This window comes from Talpa occidentalis, unplaced genomic scaffold, assembly GCF_014898055.3.
Source record: "Talpa occidentalis isolate TD23 unplaced genomic scaffold, MPIMG_talOcc4v2.1 talOcc4.12, whole genome shotgun sequence".
NCBI classification, from domain to species: Eukaryota; Metazoa; Chordata; class Mammalia; order Eulipotyphla; family Talpidae; genus Talpa; species Talpa occidentalis.
Genome location: NW_023601212.1, coordinates 90,483,291 through 90,506,655, shown reverse-complemented (window position 1 = coordinate 90,506,655; position 23,365 = coordinate 90,483,291). Strand labels below are relative to the sequence as shown.

General features: G+C 46.9%; 1 protein-coding gene across 2 annotated transcripts in view; it reads left to right on the top strand.

Annotated features, from left to right (window-relative positions):
• Positions 1–21,664, top strand: part of OTOA (otoancorin) — a 43,182-nt gene extending 21,518 nt beyond the window's left edge. For both annotated transcript variants that reach the window (XM_037504557.1, XM_037504556.1), the window contains exons 18-28: positions 2,169–2,304; positions 3,482–3,669; positions 5,224–5,317; positions 7,863–7,992; positions 9,980–10,167; positions 11,886–12,041; positions 15,600–15,742; positions 15,824–15,960; positions 16,444–16,541; positions 19,090–19,285; positions 21,594–21,664. In XM_037504557.1, coding sequence (XP_037360454.1) covers positions 2,169–2,304; positions 3,482–3,669; positions 5,224–5,317; positions 7,863–7,992; positions 9,980–10,167; positions 11,886–12,041; positions 15,600–15,742; positions 15,824–15,960; positions 16,444–16,541; positions 19,090–19,285; positions 21,594–21,664 — 1,537 coding nt within the window. The remainder of the gene's footprint in view (positions 1–2,168; positions 2,305–3,481; positions 3,670–5,223; positions 5,318–7,862; positions 7,993–9,979; positions 10,168–11,885; positions 12,042–15,599; positions 15,743–15,823; positions 15,961–16,443; positions 16,542–19,089; positions 19,286–21,593) is intronic.
• The last annotated feature ends 1,701 nt before the right edge of the window (positions 21,665–23,365 follow it).

Below are 23,365 nucleotides of genomic sequence, written 5' to 3'. Positions count from 1 at the left end.
TGTGAAGTCAATTTAGCATTAAGTTGATATATGGTTGAAAGTGACAGAAACTTAATTCTAACTGCTTTAGTCGATGCAAGGCAATTTGGGTTGAGGTAACTGAAAAATCTAGGGATGGGCTTCAGGCATGGCTGGATCCAGGGGCTCAAATGATATCATCTATCTGTCTGTTTCTTGGCCCAGGTTTCTGCTATAAGCCTCTCTGTCAGGCAAGACATTTTTCTTTGATGGCTCCAGGCATATCAAAGGTTACACCTTCTAGCTTCATATCCAGGAAAAGGAAAAAGATTTTCTTTTCCTATCCTTTCCCATGAAGGTTCTGGGTTTGACTTTGTTGGCCTAAATTGGGTCGATTAGTTCTCCTTCACCAATTACTGAGATTGGGAAAATGACTATCTTTGGCTGGTTTAGTTCATTATTGCACCCTTAAAGCCAGGAGTGAAGTGGGCTCCACACCAGGCCACTAGGGCTTAAAGTAAAGGGGGTGATTCTCCAAGAAAGTCAGGTACTGTTACCATGGGAAAGTATAATGGGCACAGAAATGTCCCTTTCTGGCTGGTGTGTCAGAGGAGACTGAACTAAAACTCAAAGAATGAGTTAAAGAGTTCAAGATAGACATTCCAGGCAGGGGCATGGGGCTGTGGAGCCTGGCAGAGTGGGCACAGTGAAGCACCAGGGGAAGTTTGTTGTGCATTTGTGGAGTAGTTGGGAGCGGGCAGGACAGAAAGAAGAGGCATGGTCAAATCGGGGTGGGGGGGGTTTGTGTGACCCCCGATATCTTTCACTAGTGATCTATGCTCAGTTCTCTGATCTGTTTTGGGAATATTGTCACCATTGCCCACGTAGGACAGTGCAGCAGGGGCCTGGCTGGAAGGAGAGAGCCAGGAGCTTATTTTTAACCTGGACCTTGGCATGGCTGTTTATTCCACTCATCCATGTCTTAGTACTGTTTTAATATCAGTCCCCTTCAAAGAGCCATTCTCCAGCCAAGAGCCATTCTCAGAAATGAGGTGTTTAATTCACTGTCTGCTGTGTTTCTTCCCCCATTTGGAGGGACACATCCTGAGAGCAGGGATCTGCCCCTCATGGTTGTAGCTGGTGCCCAGAATGGTATCTGGCATATAATAGATGCTCTGTAGAAGTTTGTTGAATGAATGAATGAATGAAGAAATAAACAGGTGGTACTAGGGAAGGAGAGGCAAGAACGGATTTAGGGATCAAGGGAAAAAGGAATCTTTGAGTTTGGGTTTCAGTTTGGAACAGTCAATGAGGAGTAAGTCATGTGGGCATACAGAAGCCTTTTTCTACCTTCACTTCATTACTGTCTCCCTAAGGAGGAAACATTTCTTCCTAATGGGAGTGCTTACAAGGATTAAGATTTTGTTGCGGGCCTCCCCGGTGGTGCAGCGGGTTGAGCACAGCGCTGTGAAGCTGTCCGCAGCCTCTGCAACACGGGTTCGATTCCCAGCTGGCCAGGAAGAAACCCACATGGCGTGGCAGACCTCTCCTGTCTCGCCCGCAGCTCCGCTCAGCAGTGTCTTCCGTCCGTCTGCCTGTTTTGCTCCCCGCTCTCCCTGGTGAATCCTCTCACCCTCCCGCGTCTCTGACCTGTACCCCAGTTCTTGTATAAATAAATAAATCTTAAAAAAAAAAGATTTTGTTGAGTAGGGTTGAATTTCAGGGGTCTGAGTTATTGTAACTAAGATTTTTTTCTCTCCTTTCCTCCCTCTATACCAATTTCTTCCCCCTGGGGGCGATATTGCCCCTGTTGAGACTATGTGGTCAAGAACCCTAGAAGTGGGAGTTCTGGACTGGTGATTATAGAATTGGGAGCCCTTCTCTTTCTTCCTCACTTTCTATTTTATTCTCTCTCCTCTATGTTTCTTTATTCTTCTACCTTTTCTTTCCTTTCTCCTCATCTTCCCTTCACCAGTCTACCAGTCAACATCTGGTTATGGAGATTCCATTCTCTGATGAGTGATACTGGGCATAGAAGAGGACCATGATGGATGGGAGGCTTGCAACCTGCCCCAAAGAGCCAGAACGTCACAGGGAAGAACACACATTTACAGAACACCCTGAGATAAGCTCTCGAGCACGTGGACTTGATTTGGGTGCAAATACAGAGCAACCGGTATTTCCTTTCTTGCGTCTCCATCTCTCTCCAGGGCCCGCTACCTGGCTTCTGTCCCAGACTCGCAGTGTGTGCCCTTTCTGATCAGCCTGGGCAAGAGGCAGTTGGACTCCTTAGTCTTAGATCCCCACAAGAAGAATTCGGTCCTCAGGAAAGTGCAGCAGTGCCTGGTAAGGAAACTTCCAGTGTTCCTTCCCCTCTGGATGTCTGTGGCCATCTCTGGGATACTCAAGGGATCTTGAGCCTGCCGAGATGGCCAGAAGTTGGACAGTGGGTCTCACAGCTGGTTCTAGAGCCACAGGGTGGGACAGTCATGGCCACTGGTTCTGGAGATTGCCCACCCAGGGCCTGAAAGAAGAGTGGGTGCTCTGGGGGCCGGGAAGAGCACAGTACACAGAGACTGGGTTCTAGAAATGCCCCTGCCAGTTGTTGGATATGCGGCTATGGGCATGTCACTTCTGCTTGAGCCTCCGTGTCCTCATCCATAAAACAGGAGCAGTAATGCCTCCTAGGAGAGTTCTCAAGTGCTGGAGCAGGCGAGGCTTGCTCAGTGCAAAGGTTCACAGGCCAGACTCTGTCCCTAGTCCTCGCTTTGGCCCTTGCTGGCAGTTTCTTTATCTTTCAAAAGTGACTGTTAGGACTTTCCTCTTAGAGTTACTCTGAAGCCGAATGGAGAAGACTGTAAAAACTAACAGAAGCACCCGGTGGATAGTAAGCACTCGGTAAACAGTGGCTATTTGTGTCATTTTGAGAAAGAGCATTAAAGGCTTACGAGGGCCACACGAACTCAGTGGTGTGGTTCTTATCATTTTATCATTTTTGTGCTACTATTTTAATAGTTGATCTGGGTGTCTTCAGGACAGAAAGCCTCATCTACTCAGTGCTCCACACCCGCTCCCTGATTCCTGAGACCTGCTTCCCCTGGGGTAAAATCAGCCTTCTCTACTAGCCACATGGCAGGGGAAGCAATTCAGATGGGGGCCTTTGCCATTGGTGTTTTTTTTTTTTTAATATTTATTTATTTATTCATACAAGCACTGGGTACAGTCAGAAGCACAGGAGGGTGATAGAATTCACCAGAGCCAGAGCGGGGAACAGAACAGGCAGACTGACGAAGTACACTGCTGAGGGGAGCAGAGGGCAGCAGGAGAGTTCTGCGTGCCCTCTGGGACCCTTGCCCATTGACCGGGGATCGGGGATCGAACTGGCACTGCAGAGGCTGTGGGCAGCTTCGCAACCCAGCGCTCAACAGCTGCGCCACCAGGGAGGCCCTGCCATTGGTGTTTTTAAGGGATCCAGATCTTGAACTGGCTGCATCCTGCCACCAGCTCTGTTTGTTGGTTTCAGAATAATTCCATTGCTGATGAGTTTGACGTGGACATCTTGGGGAACCTGCTCTGCCACTTGCCAGCGGACATCATCCACGGAGTGTCCTCCAGGGCCTGGGCCACAGCCCTGCACAGCCTCAGAGACTGTCCAGACCTCAGCTCGGAGCAGAAGGCTGCGGTGAGGTCCAGACTTCTGGAGCAGCACGGGTGAGGAGGGGCCTGGCCTGGCTTTGGGGGGGGGGTATGGGGCATGCTGGGAAGGGCATACACTTGGGCTCTCCTGCTCTCATTGGTAACAGAACAGACTCTCTAGTTTAGGGTGAGGGAAGACGCAGTTATTCTGGAAGTGTGACCTTTCTGAAGTGAGAACAACAGTAGCTGTTCAAGGGCCTCACGTGGCTGTCACCAATACATCTCAGCATGGGGAGAGGGGGAGAATTTGAGAAGATGGCACTTTACACATGCAAAGGAGGTATTATTATTATGAAACAATAACAACGATAATGCAGGCACTGTCAGCTGTGGCTGAGTGAGGGCTCCCTGGGGGAAAGTAAAGCTGTTCTATCCCAGGAAGAGCTTTCTGACGTTACACCAGATATTTGAGTAGGGTCTTGCCCTTAGTCAATGGTAAGGCAACCAGTGCCTTTTGGAATGATGACTGCATCCCAAGCACTGTACTGTTAGTTAGAGTTTAAGAGCATGGACTTGGTCCCCAGACCCCTAGGGTTTAAAATTTCCCATCATCTACTGTTTGTGTGACCTGGCAGAAGAAAAAGAACAGCTTTTTGCATGTCAGTTTTTGCCTCTGTAAAATGGGGACAGTGATAGCCCCACTGGGCTGCTGTGATGATTAAATGAATTGAAACATATAAAGAACATATAAAGAACTTGCAACAGTGCTGGCACTTAGTAAGGAGCATGTGACAATCGCTGTAAGTAGGACTGAAGATATAGTGGTTAGTAAGAGAAGTGGCTCTGCCCTCATGGAGCTTACTGTCTACTGGGATAATATTTTTAATCAAAGAGATAATAGGGAAGGAGTTGTGCTGTTTGGCCAGGAGTGGTTTGCCTCGGCCCTAGAGAAGAGCTGTCATTGGTAACTGAGTAGAACCTCCTTTAGAGATGTCACCCCGTATAGTGTGAGGTTCTTCCCTAGAGATATTTGTGGTCTAAGTGAGAGCAAGAGTGGATTCTGACTCAGTGTTGTTATTATCCTGTGAAATTCAAAGGGAAATTTTATCCTGCTGCAAGAGAAGATTATTATGGCAATTTGAAGGGAACAAATATATCATTACTATTCTATTGAGGAAGCAGAGGAAGGAAACACTACAAAATAAATGACAAATTCTGTGATTCAATTTAAGCTAAAAAATGGGAATTTGTTGAGTTCAGAAATGGAGCTTAATGGACTTCAGGCATGGCTGGATCCAGAGGCTCAAATTATATCATCAGGATTGTTCCTCTGTGTTCCTTAATGAAGTCTTTATTTTCTCTCCTTGGAGATAGGAAAAGCTTCTAATATCCTCCTAACTGTTAGCGATACCAGAAGGAAGATTTCCTCTACTAGTTCTATCAAAATGCATAGAGATGCCTCTGATCGGTCAGCCTGGATCAGAAGCCCATTTTCTTAGAGAAGGAAGTGGGACGAGGTGATTGACAGCCTCTCTAGATAAGAGATCGTCTTTTTCTGAAAGAAGAGGGTGCTGGGGGACAAGGGTCACAGAACAGTCTTTCAATTTACCGCTTATTATCTCTTCTTAGACTCCCCCAGAACTGGACAGCTGAGACCACGAAGGACTTGGGACCCTTTCTAGTCCTTTTCTCTGGGGATGACTTAAGCTCTATTGCCACAAAGGTACTTTTGGGGTCTATTGTTAGAAGGTCGAAGGAATTTGAAAGGGAGAGAAAGTGTGGTCAGTTATACTCCATTGGGTTTGCTGCCAGTTTTTTTTTCCCCTGGAAACTTCCTCCCTGCCTCAAAGGCTCAGACGTTTCTCGCTTCTCGCTCCACTTCAGCAAGAGAGAGTGAAGCATCAGCTAAGTGAATTCTGGGTCTTTCACGTGGCCTCCTGGCAGATGCACGCACACCTGGGGGCTGTCATTTAGCTGCCACTCTGTTCTCAGGGTCACCGGGACAGTTCTGCTTTGGGAGTTTGCCTTTTGGGCCTGGGGCTCCCTGAAATTTGTCCTTCTCAAGGGAAGGTCCAAAACTCCAGAAAAGGGAGTGCAAAGAGCAGTTCTTAAGGTCCGGGCTGGACGGTGGCACACTGTCACTTTCCATTGTCCACAGCAAGTCACATGACCAGGCCCAGCCTCCCTGGGGCAGGAGCTGTCTCCTCCATGTACATGGAGGGTGAGAAGGAGTGACTGCGGGCAGAACGAGAGTCAGGTCGGCCACAGAACACATGCCCATGCCTCATCCCTGTACTCACACAGGCAAAGACAACATGTTGTCATGTTCGCTTGACAAGATATGAACACTTGGCACCATCATACAGGGTCACACATGCCCAGTCCACATTCCAGTGTCCAGTCAAGGAAAAAGCCATCCTCCAGGTGTCCAGATGTGTGGTATCAGCAGCAGAGACAAAAATGTTATATACTTACCATTAAAAAAAATCAGCTCAGCTTTTGAAATGACAAATGTCTTCTCTCCAAAACACAATATAGGGTAAAATAAAAGTGAGTTGTAAGTGGATGTGTATAGTAGGATACTAAGTAGATAAAGAAATACTAGTTAAATTAATTTTAAGCACCTGCAAAAAAAATAATCCTGTTATGTAAGAGATGTTTAAAAATGCATGAGAATGGGTGATGATCAAATATAATCAAATTCAGGGTGACAGTTACTTCTGGGGAAGGAGGGAGGTGATGTGGGGAGGATCTTCCAATTATACGTGTGATGTTTTATTTCTTAAGCTGGGCTGTGGGTGTGTGTGTATTTTGTTGCATTATTCTCTATGCTTTTTGTTCTAATGCATGAAATGTTTAATAAAACAAGTAAAACATGTTATTGGTTTAAAAAATCCCAACTCTCCTCAAGACTGCAGGATGAAAATGAGTCTGCCTTCACCCCACATTTCTAGGTCCTCAGCCTGACTCCGAGGCAAGGCTGTTTCGGATCCTCTCTCCTCTCTTCTGAAAAATCCTCCTCGGCCTTATACATGTTCTTGTATCTAAAGACACAAAATGGAAAATACCATTCACTCCACTGGACACTTGGCTTTTTGAAAGTCAGCCACTTTCTTAGAGCAGTTGCTCTTGGCTCTCCTGCACAGGACAGTCATGGGGGAGATTCTAAAATGGACAGATGAAATCTCTGGGGTGACCCTGGTGTATCTGTCGATTTCCCAGTTGCTTATCACCTGCAGCCAGTATGGGGCTCTTCTGGCTGAGAGAGTGAGTCAGATTTTGAAGATTAGACAGGAAAGAGGACCAATAGAACCTGAAGGTACTTTCTCTGTTTGAGCTGGGACAAAGGCATGCACAGCTCTATGGGGCAGTTGGTCAATTCTCTGGACTCACAGACAGGTTGACAGATAACATCCCAAGTCTTGGCAAATGCTTTATTCTAAACGAGGAATGGCATCTTCTCCAAGGCAACCAAGAGCCTCCTTACTGCTAGTCTTCAGCCAGAATCCAGAGATAACCTTCTCTTTCTCCTTTTTATGATAAATACAACGTTTAATAACATTTAAATATAATACCAGGACAGAAAGGGGTGGACGCACATTGTTAAAAATAGATATTATCAGGACCTCCCCTGGTAGCGCAGCAGTTGAGCGCTGGGCTGCGAAGCTGCCCGCAGCCTCTGCAGCGCCGGTTTGATCCCCAGCCACCAGCGAGGGTCCCTCATGGTGTGCAGACCTCTCCTGCTGCGCCTGCTGCTCCCCTCAGCAGTGTATTTCGTCAGTCTGCCTGTTCTGTTCCCCGCTCTGTCTCTGGTGAATCTTTTCATTCTCCCGCGCTTCTGACTGAACCCAGTGCTTGTATAAACAAACAAATAAATAAATAAATCTTAAAAAAAAAGATATTATCAGACTACCCTGAAATAATGCAACAGGAAATGGTCCCACAGGAAACTAAGTGTGTGTAATTCTGTATCTTGACCAGCACCAGGTATTACTTTGTTTTTATTTTTGAAAATCTGATGAGTGAAAAATTTATGAATAACTTAGGTAATTGAATATTTACTGGGTTATTATTGAGGTTTGGTATCATTTTATATGATTCTAGAGACTAGGCTGGTTGGTCTAGGGATGATATTGACCTGGGAAGCTGCTAGGAAGGAATAAAACCGAAAGGGTAAGTAGTGTTACCGTTTAAACTCTGATTTAAATCTGTGTTTAATGGGGTTTTAATTATTATTTGCTCCTCCGCTTTTATCTCCCCCTTCACAGTTTCCTGATATCCTTCAACAAACAGTGAGCAAGATGGCCGGGCATCTGCTCCCCCGAGAATTCCTCTGGGCTGTCTTTGAATCTGTTCGGAACAACAGTGAGGAGAGCACCCGCTTGGACCCCAGCCCCGGTGAGGATTCTTGGGGTATCCGCGTTTTGACTGAGTGTCTGCAACAAGCCTCCTTGTGAGGGGGCTGGGAGAAATGTTTGCAAGGCAATAAAATGGCAAGAATCTATAGATCCAAGACCCCACCTTTGTGAAGTGATTTGGAATCACACCCTGCCCTCCTTGACTCCTTACCCAGGCTAGCAGGTTTAGTGGGTGAACACATACAACAGACATTTCAAAACAATTGAAATCTTTAAATTTGGGGGCCAAATGGCTGTGTGGCCTAAGCATTGCAGGGCTGGGGTCAGGCTGGCTGGATTTCAACTTTGGGTCTGCTGTTTGCTGGCTGAGTGGCTTTGGGTAAGTTTCTGTTTCTGTCCTCTGTAAATTGGGGATAATGAAGGCCCCTACCTGATTAGATTATTGTGAGGATTTGCAACAGGGTGGTCCCCAGGAAAGGGGGAGGTTCCCTGCCCCACCCAAGGGAGGGTGGAGCTGAGCAGGAAGAGAAGAAGCTGCAGGAAGAGACTGAGGAAGGAAGCAGGATGGAGCCAGGAGACCTGGAGGAGGCGCGTGGAGCCTAGAGACACGTGAAGAAACTGCGCTTGTCTTTTGGTCGTGGACTGGGTGACACGGATGTGGGTGAGACCCGTGGGGAGGTGACAATGGCAGCTTTTATCTTGATGTTGATTTTGCTCTTTTCCTTCCGGGCTTGTCCGGTTGTTTGTGACCCTTTTCTGTGGGTCCCCACTGGAAGATGCTTTAGACTTGTGGCAGGCTTTGGGGCCTTGCTCTGGGCCGATCCCATATGGATGGACTTTTACCCACGAGGGGATGGATAACTTTGGGTGCTTGATTTAGAAACTAGATTCTTTGCCTTACCTGTGTTGTTTCCTAGTTTTATTAAAGTTCCTTCCCATTAAAGTCTCCTATGTTTTGTGTTGATGCGGCGGATGGCAGAACCCATTTAGAATAGGCAGGTTTGCGGGGTTTTGGGCTGCCCCTCTCCCTGTCCTCTGCTACCAGGGGTTTTGGGCTGCCCCTCTCCCTGTCCTATAACAGATTGATGGGTTTAAACCTGCAAGCATATTCAGAACAGTGCCTGGTATGTAGGAAATGCTTGCTAAACATTAGGTGTTGTGTACCTATGACGCAGGTGGAGGCAGGAGGAGGAAAGTGAGTCAGATGCCATCGTTGTAATAATAATTGTTGGCAGTCTGTGCTTGCTTTCCTGAAACAAATACATTTTTCCCCCAAAATGATCCTTAACTGAAACATTTTCTTTGTAATACAGCACTGCTGATGTCACCTATGCTGTCTTAAGGGTGGTGGCCCACCGATTGAGCAGTCCCTAGAATCTCTTTAAGGGTTCTAGAGAGTTCTCTGGTTAAAGACAGGTGCTGCATCTGTCAGGCTGTGTTGACAATCTCACCAAAATAATGATTTCCATGTTTTTCTGCTTCCTTCTGTCTCTTGGCAGTTTCTTGAGGGCCTTGATGATGAGTGCAGAGACCTCTGGCCCTGCCTGTCCTGAATGGCCTGCTTCGCTGTCCTCCCTTGACCCTTCCAATCAACAGTTGCCCTGGAGATCTTAACACCAACTGTTTTTGGAGACACATTCAGGAAGCCGATCTTAGGGGCCAGGGCAGACGGCTTATAGATGAGGAAAAGAGGGGTTTGGAATTTGAATCTGAAGCCAGAGTTGTTCACTGGCTGCTCCTACTGCCTTCAAGGCCATTTGTGGTCCACTTGCAAAGCTCCTACTGTGTGCACGTGGCTGTGCAAAAAAGTTGGCATTTCCACGATTTTAGTACCAGGCAATGAGCAAGAAATGGCAGGAGTGGAACCCAAAGCCCCCAAGCCCCTGCTCTCCATTTCGAACTACACCTTCTTTCGTCAATAAATCCAAGTGGAGAACGTTACTCGTTTCATTTCAATGTAGAAACAGACTCACCATTCCTGAAATTCTCTTTTCTCCATTCCTCCCCTGCACCTCCCGTTTCTGCAGGCTGCCGCGGAGTCCTGGCCCCCTCTTCTGATGACATCTTCAAGTTGGCGGAAGCCAATGTCTGCTGGGCCCCCGCGGACTTGCTCTGCATGGAGGAAGATACGTTCATCAGGAACGTGGAGCTGCTGGGGGCCGTGAGGGGCTTCAGCCGGGCTCAGCTGCTGACCCTGAAGGAGCAGGCAGTCCAGGTGAAGCCCACCTCAGGGAGGCAGCATTTGACTGGGAAAAACCAAGCCAGCAACCACGTAACAGTCACAGCACTTGTGCATTGCCCTCCTCAGGGTTTCACTTGTTAAAATTTCACAGCATCAGCTCGGTGCCCCTGCTGTGATCTCTGAATCTGAGAAATGGGGAGATTTCTAGTTCCTTCCTGTTAGGGCTGCAGTGGAGAACAGCATGAGACATGTTCTGGCGTTTAGTTGGCATTGAAGAAACCAAATTCTTTGGATGTTTGGCACCTCTGACAGAGATGGTGTCCAGGAATTCTGTGTTTTCCTTTACTTCCAGAACCCCAGCTGCTGCCGGCAGCAGGATTTTTTCAGAACCTGTTGCAAAACTGTCTGAAAAACAGCAGAAATGAGTAAAGAGAAAACTGAAAGTAGGTCGCCATTTTAAAAAATGTCCCTCTGAGTGACTAGTTATAGCTGTTCCAATAGTTTGGAATATCTAGCCTCCTGGGGTTAAGGCATTATATTCCTTAAAATAGTTATAGTTTTATTATTTATATAAATAATGCAAATTTATTGTAAAATGTCTTAAAAAAGTGAAGAAGAAAAGCAATTGTAATCTTTCACCCAGAAAATATTTTGGTATATTCACCAGAAGCAACCCACTTCTACATATGTGTATAAAATGTATTTATATATCTCACACGTGTATGTCATATGTACTCATGTATACATGGAACAAAAATAACATCATTTTCACCTACTATGCAATTGCTTGCTTTCTACATCCAACAATATGCAATGCGTATTTTCTATATGAGGAAAAAATATCAGGATTTTAAATAGCCATGTAATAGTTCAATCAAGGCTGGTCCTTACTTATTTAGTTAATTGTTAGACCCTTAGGTTGTTTATATGTTTTTAATGCCTCAAGGTACATTTTCATATTTCTTTGGACATTCATATCATATACTTAGGCTGAATTCCTAGCAATGGAATTTCTGGGGCAGAGTGTATAAATATTTTAAAATGTTTTAATACATATAGCAAGATTGTTCTCTAAAATGCATATGTGAATTTATGTTCTCAACATCTACAATTGAAGGTAAACTTTACCCCATGTCTTTCCAACCTTATAAATGATCAGTGTTTTACTCCTGGTTAATATGATTGGCCAACATGGTGTTCTTTGATTGTTGTTCATGTACATTTCTTTAATTATGACCAAGAGTGAACTTTTTAAATGTATGCTTACTTCTTTTTTTGCAAATTTCTTGTTCATGTCTTTTGTCTACTTAAAAAAAATGGGCCTCCCCGGTGGCGCAGCGGTTGAGCACTGGGTTGCGAAGCTGCCCGCAGCCTCTGCAGCGCCGGTTCGATCCCCGGCTGCTCCCCAGCCACCAGAGGAGGGTCCCACATGGCGCGCAGACCTCTCCTGCCGCCCGCTGCTCCCCTCAGCAGTGTACTTCGGTCCCTCTGCCTGCTCTGCTCCCTGCTCTGGCTCTGGTGAATTCTCTCACCCTCCCACGCTTCTGACTGTACCCAGTGCTTGTATGTATAAATAAATAAATAAATCTTTGTGGGGGAAAAAAAAAGCCAATGATATTTCTAAAAAAAAATATGTAGTTTTATTATTGATTTATAAGTGAACTTTATATATTAAGGACATTTAGCCTATGTCAGTTTCAATTACTGTCACTAATATTTCCTCTCACTTGGCTCTTTGATTTCATCTATAGGCTTGGGACCTGCCTTCTTACTGGAGAGAACATCATATCATCTCCTTGGGGCGCATTGCTCTGGCTCTTAATGAGAGTGAATTGGAGCAGCTGGATCTCAGTTCCATTGACACTGTGGCTTCCCTAAGCCAGCAAACAGAATGGACCTCAGAACAGGTTGGTTGCTGTTGCAGGAGATTTTAAATACTCCAGTTCTGCTTCAGTTTTGAACATATTTATAGTAGTTATAATAGCTGTTTTTAAATCTTTATACTAATTCCATCCTCACTTTCATTTCTGAATTTGTTTTTACTGACTGTTTTTTTCTCTTACTTGCAAGTTCATATTTTCTTCCTTATTTGCAGGAGATTTGAAGTCTCCTAAGGACATATTTCTCAGACGATGGCCCCATTGCTAAGCAATTCGTGACTGTATTGCCAGAAAGGGTGTCTTAGCTGCTCTGTGTCATCTTTATTCTCAGGCAGCTCTCTCTCAGTGGTCATTTTCAGCACTAGGCATACATATTATCTAATTAGTAACTTCATAAAAAGTGTCCCTTTCTCATTAATTTTTGAAAAAGTCCCAGCATTGACTCAAACATGTAATTGCTTACCCCGGAACAGTCACTCTGGTTGGGGCAAATCTGTCATTTGTGCAGGCAGGCATGCACCAGGCAGTGGAGTCTCTGCACTGACCATATGGACCAAGAGTGGGGACTGGTCATGGGATAGACTGTATAAAGACCCCCAAAATGTCTACATGCTAATCTCTTAAACCTGGGATTATATTACCTTTTGAGGCAAAAAGGGACTTTGCAGATATGATTGAGTATCTTGAGGAAGGGAAATTATCTTGGTGGACCCAATGAAACCACAAGGGTCCTTATAAGAGGGAGGCAGGAAGGTTGCCGATATAAAAGGCGATGTGACAATGGAAGTAGAGGGACTGAGAGGGATTTGAAGGTGCTGTGCTGTGGGGTTTGAAGATGGAGGGTGGGGCTGTGAGCCACAGAATGCAGGCAGCCTCCAGAAGCTAGAAAAGGCAAGGAGATGAATTCTTTATAGACCCACCCCCAAAGAGACACATCCTGTTCACCTGTTTCAGAACGTATGACCTCCAGAATTGTAAGAGAATACATTTGTGTTGTTATAAGGCACAGAGAGCATGTTCATTTGTGATAGCAGTAAAAGGATGTAAATACAGGGTGGTTTGCCAAAGGAAAAGGGTGATGGTATCAAACAAAGGGAGAGGGGTTGCTGGGAAGGCAAAAGCTAGGTCATGTCCCCTACTTTCATGAGCCTTTTTGTAATCAGTATTGCCTTGTCACACAACTCTGGGTGACACCCTGCAAACAGAATACAGTGTGAAATTTGTCCCTGTGGAGCTGGGCAACTTGGAGGTCCTGGTCATGAGGATTAGATAAATTATTACCTGTAAAACATTTTGGGCATGCTTCATACCAATACAATTTAATTATTGTTCCTTTCATTGTCATTGCTGTAGTCATCATCTTTGTCATGTTACCACCACCACCACCCTCACCATCACCATCATCAGTACCACCACCATCATTATGATGCTCCTTCGCTTTGGGAGTTTAACAGTTTCTCATTTGCAAGATGAGAGGTTGGACTCAGCAATGCGAGTATCCTTCCACTCTGACATTCTGTAATCCCAGGGTTCTGTGATTCTAAAACTGGTTTTGACTGGTTTTTCGAAGTACAATGTCACCTCCCAATATTAGCATCATGCTATTCATAGTCTGGAAGAAAGCAGAAAAAATATAACCAACTTAGAAGCTGGAGGGTATCTTTCCCTTTACACCAATTTTAATTCCTATGGATGGCTGTGAGACTTATCAATATGTTTGAAGAGGATATGAAAACCTAACATTTGCATATATCATTTGCAGTCAGTTCCTCAACTTTAGCTCCCAATCAAACCCTTAAATGCATGTTTCTGGATTAATAGTCATAGCTGGCAGAACTACATTAACAGATAGTTCAACTTAAAAACCAATATAAGGGGGGAAAAACTATTATTGAAGCCAGAGGGATGTACAGAAAGATTGAAATCTTACAGCTATTCATTTTTTCAGAGGTTAATATTGCCTAAAAGTGTTGGTATTAATTGTCTTGAAATCATTACATACACACTGTCCAGACATTCAAGGAAATGTATCTAGCCTTATCACTTTGCAGGCTGAGCTTGCATTTTCCAGGTTCCAGCGGCAAGGACGATTTAATACCGCATCTTCAAAGTAATTCTATTTGAATTGTATTTTTGCACTTTCATTTTAAAATGGGCATGTCTGATAGTTGGGGAGCACAAATTGCCATGAGTGAACTACTGAAACCTGATTAGGAAAACATAAGAAGAGAAGTTCAGAAGCTAACTTGAATCTTCATCTTTCCTCTATATCCAGACATCTTCATTGGCAAAGAGTAGCAGTTCAGGAGTCAGAGTGTCTGGGTTTTAATCCCAGACACAAAGTTACACTTAGCTGTGTAACCTTGGTGTAGTTACTTTACCTCTCTGTGCTCAGTTTCCTCACTTGTAAAATAGGAATAATATTAGTGCTTACTTTGTAGGGTTGTTACAAGAATTAGATGAAATAGTATGTGTCAAGTGGTCGAAACAGTGCTGGCACACAGTAGGCATTCAGTAAATACAAGGTGTTATTTTGGATGCACACTCTTATTTGGTAAAGGATATTGAAGTCTAAACACGGTGGTACTGAGTTTCTCCGTTGTGTCCGTGAGCTTTGTAATCATTGAGAGCAAGTTTATCCTTCCAAGTTTCAGTCCAGAATGAAGAAAGATCTTCCCTTTTGATTGTTTAAGCCAAAGTCCATGCTTGGCTTTGCCTGGATCAGATGCCTAATCTAGAAGCGATCCCTGAAGTCTAAGAGATGACTTGATCGTTCAGTTCCTTCCCTAGAGCTCAGATTGTAGGCGATTCCAAGAGCCACATGAAGTAAGAATGTGGGAAGGCTGGCTCTCCGGGAGAGCCACGAGTGGCCACTGTGATAGGACTAAGGGACCTTCTGCACCAACCCCCTTAAGTAAGAACTCAGTGAAGAGATCCTTGTGGTTTTCAACACCAAAATATTTATGTATCACTCTCTGCAATTGAAGAGTTGGGGTGGGGGTGGGGGCAAACTCACTTCTGTAGGAGCCATTATTTCTGTAGGTCTGCAGAGAAAGAAAAAGTCATTTTGACGGAAACAGGACTTTATGAAGAAGATGACATTTAACCTGAATGCCCCCAATAAAAGGCAGGTTATATTTTAACTGGTGGGGAGGAAGGAAGCCCACATCGGATGGAAGGGCTGATTTGAGCAAAGACGAAAAAGCAGAAAATTACAAGGTTTTGTCAGGTAATTGTGGAAGCAGATGCTGGAAGAGTTTAGATGCAGAACTTCAGCGCCCAAACTCTGAAGGTCATGTGTAACTGAAGGAAACAAACCAGCAGACACAGACACGGGACTCACATTCCTTTCATGTGAAGGTGAAGGGCACTAGAACTTCCACTGCCTAAAGACACCTCCAAAGACCAGGGGACATACTCACTGGAAGCAGCACCTGGGGGCAGTGGCTAGGGTGGTTTGGAGTGTGGGGTGCATGGAGAGGAGTGGCCTGGGACATCAGTCAGGTACTGCAATAGCTCAGTTATCCTCTGGGGTCTTCATCATGTCTGCATAGCTCATCTCCTACCCTCCCTCATTTTTTACAGTCTAGATCTATTCTGCGAGGGTTCCTGGAGGATTCAGGCTATAGTATCCAGGACTTGAAGAGCTTCCACTTAGTAGGACTTGGTGCAATCCTGTGTGCTATGAACATCACTGAAATCTCACTGATAAAGATCTCAGAATTCAGGTAACCTAAACGCTAGTGTGCAAATGGCAAATGATTGATCACTTATTTTATAATCATACTATATCCCTCCCTTTTAACCAGGGTGGTGGTAGCCAGAATTGGCACCCTGCTCTGCAGCACCCACGTCTTGGCTGAGTTTAAGAGGAAGGCGGAAGTTGTTTTTGGGGATCCCACTGACTGGTCCAGCTCTGTCTTGCAGGAACTCGGGACCATTGCAGGTAAGAGGCACCTTGTTTTCTCCCTTTCCAACAAAAAGAAATGATAGAGCTCCTTGCATGTAGGTTGAACACCTATAGTTACAGCAGAACCTAGACTTCATGACTTAAAGTTGCAGAAGGTGGGGTCTTCGAATCTACTTTTAAACACACTCTCTTGGTGGTTCTTGTGTACACTAAAGTGGTTGAGGATGTGATTTAATCGACTCCTAAATAGGTTTATACACAGTCTGAAATTGCATAATGCAAAGTTCCTTCTGGGTATACATTTCAGTGTAGGAGACCAATCAGGACTTATGTGACCCACATTTTATTTTTCTTGAGTTGATTAAGCAACTTGATTCCCCAGTGCGATTTTCAGGGCCTTCTGTAAGGAATGATGTTTGCCTAGAACATACTGATCTGTACATTATGCAGCACCATTAATAAAACAAGCAGAATTCTGAAGACTTGAACTAAACCCTTGTGATTCCTTTTTCTCCCCAGCTGGATTAACTAAGGAAGAGCTCCGAATACTCGACAAGGATTTGATGCCATATTTCCAGCCATCAGCAATCAAATGCCTTCCTGATGAGATATTCAAAGTAGGTACTCAGTTCCTCAAGGAGAATGGGATCTTGACCCCATTTCAGATCACACAGGGAAGCAGATGGCAGGCCCAGCATTTTAGGGGCTGGCAACCAGGCTTCTGCTGACAGGGCTAGAAGAGAATTGCACACAGCAATGGATGGGTTGCAAGATAATTGTAGTTTTTAAATTTTTAAATTAAATTTAAATTTATATTTTTGTTGTATTTATTTTTATGGTTGGCTTCCCTTCATAACAAGTGGTATTGATTTCCTATTTACGATGATACGACAGGTTTATATTCTATCCAAAACGTTTTGGGATAAGATCTATTTCAGAATTCAGAATTTTCCAGATTTTATAAGATCACTGTGAATCTACAGTATGTAACTGAACACCCCCAGCAGTGTCTAGGGTAGCACCTTGTAAGCAAACAGTTAATATTTCTGTGAAGATGTGTGACAGTCACACTAATTAGAGTAAATAGAGACAATAAATGGACTCACATCAGTTCAGGTCAGGTTTTTCTAGGGAATAAGTTTGTCTTAAACTTTGGAAAAAAACTTTGGGTTTTTAAATTTTTGGGGAGAGAATTTTAGAATTGTAGACCTATATACATTTTCTTTTAAAATAAATTTAAGTGAAAATATTCTGGTTGATTTACATAAAAGTATCAAGAAAACCACACTAGGACAGGTGATAAACTACTGTGGAAAAAAATTGAGATGGTGGACTTGGATCCATTAGGCAAGCAGGGTCTCCAGTGCGGTCCTTGTTTCCTGTCCATGTACAAAATTAGGAGATGTTCAGTGGTAACAGGCTTGCTCTAATGAGGGATCACCGTGGTTTTCTTGCTTCCTGGGTGACTTGGGAACACTTTCTGTCTACTGCAAATGGATAAGACACCTAAATAAGGCCAGACAAACACCCACGATGCCACTTTATTGGCACTTTTTTAGGGTGATAGACTTTGAATCACTTCAGTACCAAAGACAGCTCCTAACCCAGCACAGGTGCAAAATCTGCTTTAGTAGACAGTCCTAAAGACCATTAGCTTCCCCTCGGGGCTGCAATATGTGGGACAGTCAACTTGTCCCGGATGCTGGCATTTTGCTGAGTACCTTCTAGTCTTGTTTGCAGTGCAGTTTTGGCTGTTTCCTTGTTCAGGTGTTTATTCCAGAAAAGCCTATTGACCCCCCCTATGTTGTGGTTGGATCCAGGTTAGCTGTACCTGGGGATGAGCAGTGAAGGGGTCTAGCGTGGTGCCTTCAGGAGCCTGGAAGCAAACACAAAGGAGTGAAATGGGCTGGGTAGGGACCGAGGTGAACTGCCTAAATGGAGAATGGAGAGGCTGCTTCTCATCTCTGGCACATTAGTACGGTGTGACAATGTGGGGCCAGTACTGCTGGATATTCTTTTTTTTTTTTTTTTTTTTTGTTAAAGAAGCAGCCAGAATCCCCCATTTCCATGTGAAATCTCTTGATAATTAAATGTTGGCAAGCACTTTAAAGTTATGTTTTGAAACCCAGTGCAGTAGGCCTAGAGATTCAATCTGGCCTGTGGATTGTGAGTCAACAATATTGGAAAACCAGATAATTTTTTTATACTAGACTCTGTTAATGGTAGATGTAAAGTGTGAGCATGAAAGAACACCCAAACCCTGTGTGTATGTGTGTGTGTGTGTGTGTGTGTGTGTACGTGCATGTGTGGTGAGAGGGAGATGATACTAAATCATGCAGGACAGGTTAACTAGGTGGAGAAGGGGCAACAGTGTTCTGGGGGAGGGACATGCATGGAAAGGTGCTGCCTTCTGGGGCCACATGTGTGGGTGCTCACTGTCCTGGAAGGAAGAATACCTGGGAGGTGTGGCTGGAGAAGTGAGTAGGACCTAGAAGACCTTGTTGTCACATTTGGGGCTTGCTGTGTGTCCTGAGAGGATGCAAGGAAAGGTTTAAGCAAGAGAATGACATGACTCCAAGGAGGCATGTCCCCAGACAGTAGAGAAGAGGAAGGAATAAGGAAGCATAACCCCCCTTTTCAGAATCCTGCTGAAAATAATAAGCAGGATGACTTTAGAGGATGTCCTATAAATGCAGAATTCTGCTGGCCCATTGCATTCCATACCCAAGTGACTTCAGAAAACACTTGAGGGTCCTCAAAGGCATAGTGTGCAAGAGGATTTCCTGCACCCAGTTCCCACCGCAGACATACTAAGGTTTCGCTTTTCCATGGCGGTCACACCACAGGATCAGAGTCTGCACAGAAGATGAATTCTTAGCACCTGTGTTTTCTCCTCCACACCAGTGTTTCCTCAATGGGGAGCTTGGAGCACAGGGGGTACCTTGCATTGCATTAAACATTAAGCTACACAGTGAGAAAAATCATGACTTCCTTTTCAAGTCTCCTTTAATGTGATCTAATTTAAGGAAAAGTTCTTAAACTGAGCACAGGTGGTCCATAGGCACCACGTCAAAGTTGTGCGGGGCCCTGATGGACGACCCAGGTTTGAGGAGCCCCGAGTTGGGCGCCCCTGAGCGCTCCGCCCTTGCCCCCCACCCCCTGCAGGAGCTGTCCGCGGAGCAGGTCGCGTCCCTGGGCCCCGAGAACGCAGCCGCCGTGACCCCCGCCCAGCGCCGGCAGCTCAGCGCGCTGCAGCTGCAGAGCCTCCAATGGGCGCTAGATGGCGCCAAGACCCGCGCCTGGCTCGACGCGCCCCCGAGCAGCAGCCCCGCCCGGACGCCCTCTTCGCCTTCAACCCGGGGTGAGTGGGGCAGCCGCCCCCCTGGGCCCCACCCCTGTGCCGAGCCTGGGCGGGAAGGTTGCTAAGATTCAGGGAGGAGTTTCTGACAGGCATTGGGGATTCTCACTCAGGAAAAAAACACACCCCCACCCCCACCCCCAAGCAAGCATTTATAAATGATTCTCAACTCCTGCTGTGTGTGAGGTCACCTGGGGGAGGTTTTAGCAGCCTGCAGGTAGGCAGACCCCTCCCAGACCCCACGGAGCCGCAATTTCTCAGGACGGAGCTCATTTCAGCGGCTCCTTTGCACCCTCCGCCTGCGCACTGTCCAGTGCTCATGAATAAATTCAGCGGGTATGTTTGGGCACAGACCTGCGTGCTAAGCTTCCAGTGGGGCTGACAATTCTGGGGTGACCGGGACAGGGAAGGTCCTCTTGTAAGTGAACAAAATAATTTCAAATCTGATAAGACAGGGGAACTCTGGCTGAGCTGAAGCGGGGAGGACAGGGCTTTGTTTCCCACGTCCCCCCTCCTGGCTCTCTTTCTTCCCTGCTCTCCCACCTTTTTGGACTCCCGTCTGGAGTGAGCACTAGCTCTGCACTGAGCAGGATGCTCGGCTCTGGGGACATGGCAGTGGCAGTGAACAAACCAGATGTGTCCTAGGTCCTCCCTGAGCTTCCCTTACGGGGTGGGGGGGGGGCATAGCTGCAGATGGCCATGCGAGGGCACGTGTGGGAGAGGCAGCCAAGCTGGGGAGAAGGTGGCCTCAGCCAGGTGGAGGGAGGCCAGGTAGAGGAGCAGGTATGCAGAGACCCAGAGAGCGAAGAACTGAAGGCTCCACGACACGGTTCCTGACTGGAGAGCCCCGGTTCCACCCCAGCCTCCCCGGGGATGGCAAATCAGGGGCCGTTTCTTCCGCCACAAGGGCCTGGAGTGGCCCTGGCACACGGGAACTGTGTCCTTTGATTTGTTATGATTGCCTTTTGGGGTTTTCACTGGACTATAACAGGCATACACTGAAAAAGTATTTTTCAATGGTAGAGTGTTTTGTGTATGTTCTGTAAGACACGCAATAGGCGATGCACATGCTTCAAGACAGGCCGAGTCTGAAGAAGTATGCAGAGGAAGGTCCCCTTCTCCGAGACATGCAGTTTCTTCTCCAGAGGCCACCTGGGTGACCAGGTTCTGGTGTGTCCAGAGATGTTCTGTGCACATCCACAGGGTCTCTGCACTTTTATGAAAGCTGACACACTCATTCTATCCCTTTCATTTCTCATGTAATGATCTGCCCTGGGGACAGTGCTGTATCTCTACATAGGAGCTACGAATTGTTGGTTTTCTGGCTCCACCATAAACATCTGTAACCAAGTCTCTGTGTGTGGACATTTCAATTGTTTCTATTTTTTTTTAAATTATCTGTTTATTTATGCACACAAGAACTGGGGTACAGACCAGAGGTGCGGGGAGGGGAGTGAGAGGATTCACCAGAGACAGAGTGGGCAGAACAGGCAGACTGAAGGAAATACACTGCTGAGGGGAGCCGCGGGCAAGTCGGGAGAGGTCTGCTGCACCATGTGGGTAGCTCCCTGGCTGGGGATCAAACCTGTGCCGCAGTGGCTGCGGATAGCTTCATAGGTTGCATCTTAACCCCTTGTGCCACCAGGGGCTGTTAGAAATGGTGCCGCAGGGAAGGCATTGTTTAATTTGCATCTGTTCCAATTATGTCTGCAGGATAAACACTTCAAAGTGGGATTACTCGGTCAGAGGGCACCCGCATTTGTTGTTTGCTGGGCACTGCCACATTCCCTGCAGAGAGGCCATGCCAGCTTTCCTTCCAACCAGCATGTGGGAAAGTGGAAAGGACTCTTTAAAAATGTGTCCCCGAAGGTCCTAGATCCTAATTCCCTTCTCCTTCCTTCACCGGTCTGGCCTGAGTAGGGTTGACGCTGGGTGAACCCATCCTGGGGACCAGGCCTTCATAAATTGCTTTGTTTTCTGATACCCCCGGGAGCTGCGCTTGACTACAGAATCTGGCTCAGACTTGCTGCATCAGCGCCGGCGGGAAGGAGCCTGGAATTTGCATTTTTAATTTGGAATGTGCACCTTCCAGGTGACTCCGGTGGCTAAGGCATCTCTGCACACACCGATTGGCACACTCACTTAATTCTCACTCCTGCCCCTCCACTCACTTTGGGGTCATAATTCCCATTTAATGTCCAGCCAGCCTGAGGTTGACGAGACCGAGTGGTCTGCGGTGGGAAGGTGCGGCGGGTGCACCCGTGTGGGCACCGAGACCTCACCTCCGCTCTCGCCTGGCACTTCCTTTCAGGAGCCTCCGCCTCCCGGGGTCTTGGGCTCGGCTGCCCTCTGCTGGTTCTGCTGCCCAGGATTGCGTGGTGAGGGCTGAGCTGGACCTGCCCCGCCCCCGCAGCCGGCCAGGTGAGGAGAGGTCTACGGAGGGCACTTCCTACAGCCCATGGCCTCCCCTGGGGCAGAGAGACCCGGGGCCTTGAAATGGAAAAGCCTCCAAAGGAAGAATAACTTAAAAATGATCTTGCAGGTTCTAAAGCTGCCGGGTGTCCTCAGCGGGGGGCCATTCGCCCCGGTTCAGCCTCTCCTGTCCCAGTCTGGAGGCAGGCTCTGGGAAAGAGGGGTGTCTGTTGTCAATAGCCGGAGGACCTTCCAGAGGGCTGCCGGAGGGAGGGGGTGCAGGGAGAGGCGCCCTTTTAGCCGGCCTCTGATCTGGCTTCTCCTCTGGCTCACTTTCCCTTCCTCGGCACTCCGGGCAGCATTGGATTTCTCCTTCTCAGATATTTAGCGGAGCTGAAATAAATGAATCCCTCAACAGAAGCCAATATCCCTGCCTGATTGCCGGGTCTAATTGATGTTTTGGTGGGCATCGCATTGCTTGGAAATTAAAACATTTAACATGGTTCAACGTTAAATCAATTTTTAAATACATTTTCCAGATGCCTTCCATTTCCTCGGGAGTCGGCTGAATGGATGGCGGTGGGTGATCAGTTAGGCTTTCCCAATGGTCCTTCTTTGGTGGAGGAGGTGGTCCTTCTGGTTCTAAGTTGCTCTCGGCTTGGGGGACAGGTTGGAAAAATCTACTCTGTGTAAGTCAGACACCCACAGCAGAGCCGTCAGCCCACTGGCCCGACCCTTTTGGAGACCGGGATGGAGTTTCTTTGGGAAATTTGCAGGAAGCCTTTGGCTTGGCTCAAGCAGGCAGAGCTCCGAAGAGGGTGAGAGCAGCGGGGTTTTGCCACCTTCCGGGTGATACGCCTTCGCAGAGACAGCGCTCAAAGCTGTTCCGCGCCTTCCCCCGGGGGTGAGTTAGGCGTCCCAGCACCTCTGTTCTGCCACCAACACATCCCGAGTTCTCTCGCTGGTCACACAGCCATGGACAATCTCATCTGGAGCTGAGGAGAAAAGCCTGCTTGAGTTTCCAAAAATCTGTGGCATTCTGCAAGAGGTGGGTGGACTTAAACCGCAGCATAGGCAGGTCTCGTGGAGACGGGTGTGTTTTCCGGTGTCACGCAGGTTGTTATGGAAAATGAAGAGGCGGCTGTGTGAGGTGGGACCTGCAGGTGTTACTTGGGGTCCGGTCAGGTTCTCATCCTGGCGGGGAAGTGGCAGCTAACGCTAATTCTCAAACACAGAAGATCTACCTTGTTATAAACACCCCCCAAGCTCCACCCGGGTTTAGCCGGGTGGGCCTGCTTCTTGGAGAGGGATGCCCAGATTCCCAACAGCAAGGCCTTGGAGCCCCCCACTTTCCCGCTTCGTGCTGGCTCCTTGGACTCAGACCTCATGCTCCCAAGGTGATGGGGCTTTCGTGTCTCACCATCCCGTCCATCCCTTTGATTCCACTCCTGGGTCTTTCCTCCCATCTTGGGTGACAATCATGACTCCCGTCCTGGAGGGTCAGCTCTGCACCAGGCACCGCTGCGGCGCGCCCTGCCTCCCTCCTTGCCTTGTGTCACCATCGTCATGACCCTGCCAGGTGGGTGCGGCAGGCTTCCCATTCTCCAGATGAGAAACTGAGCCCAAGGGGTTAAGCAACTGTTGTCTAAGGTCTGTCAGAAAGCAAGGGTG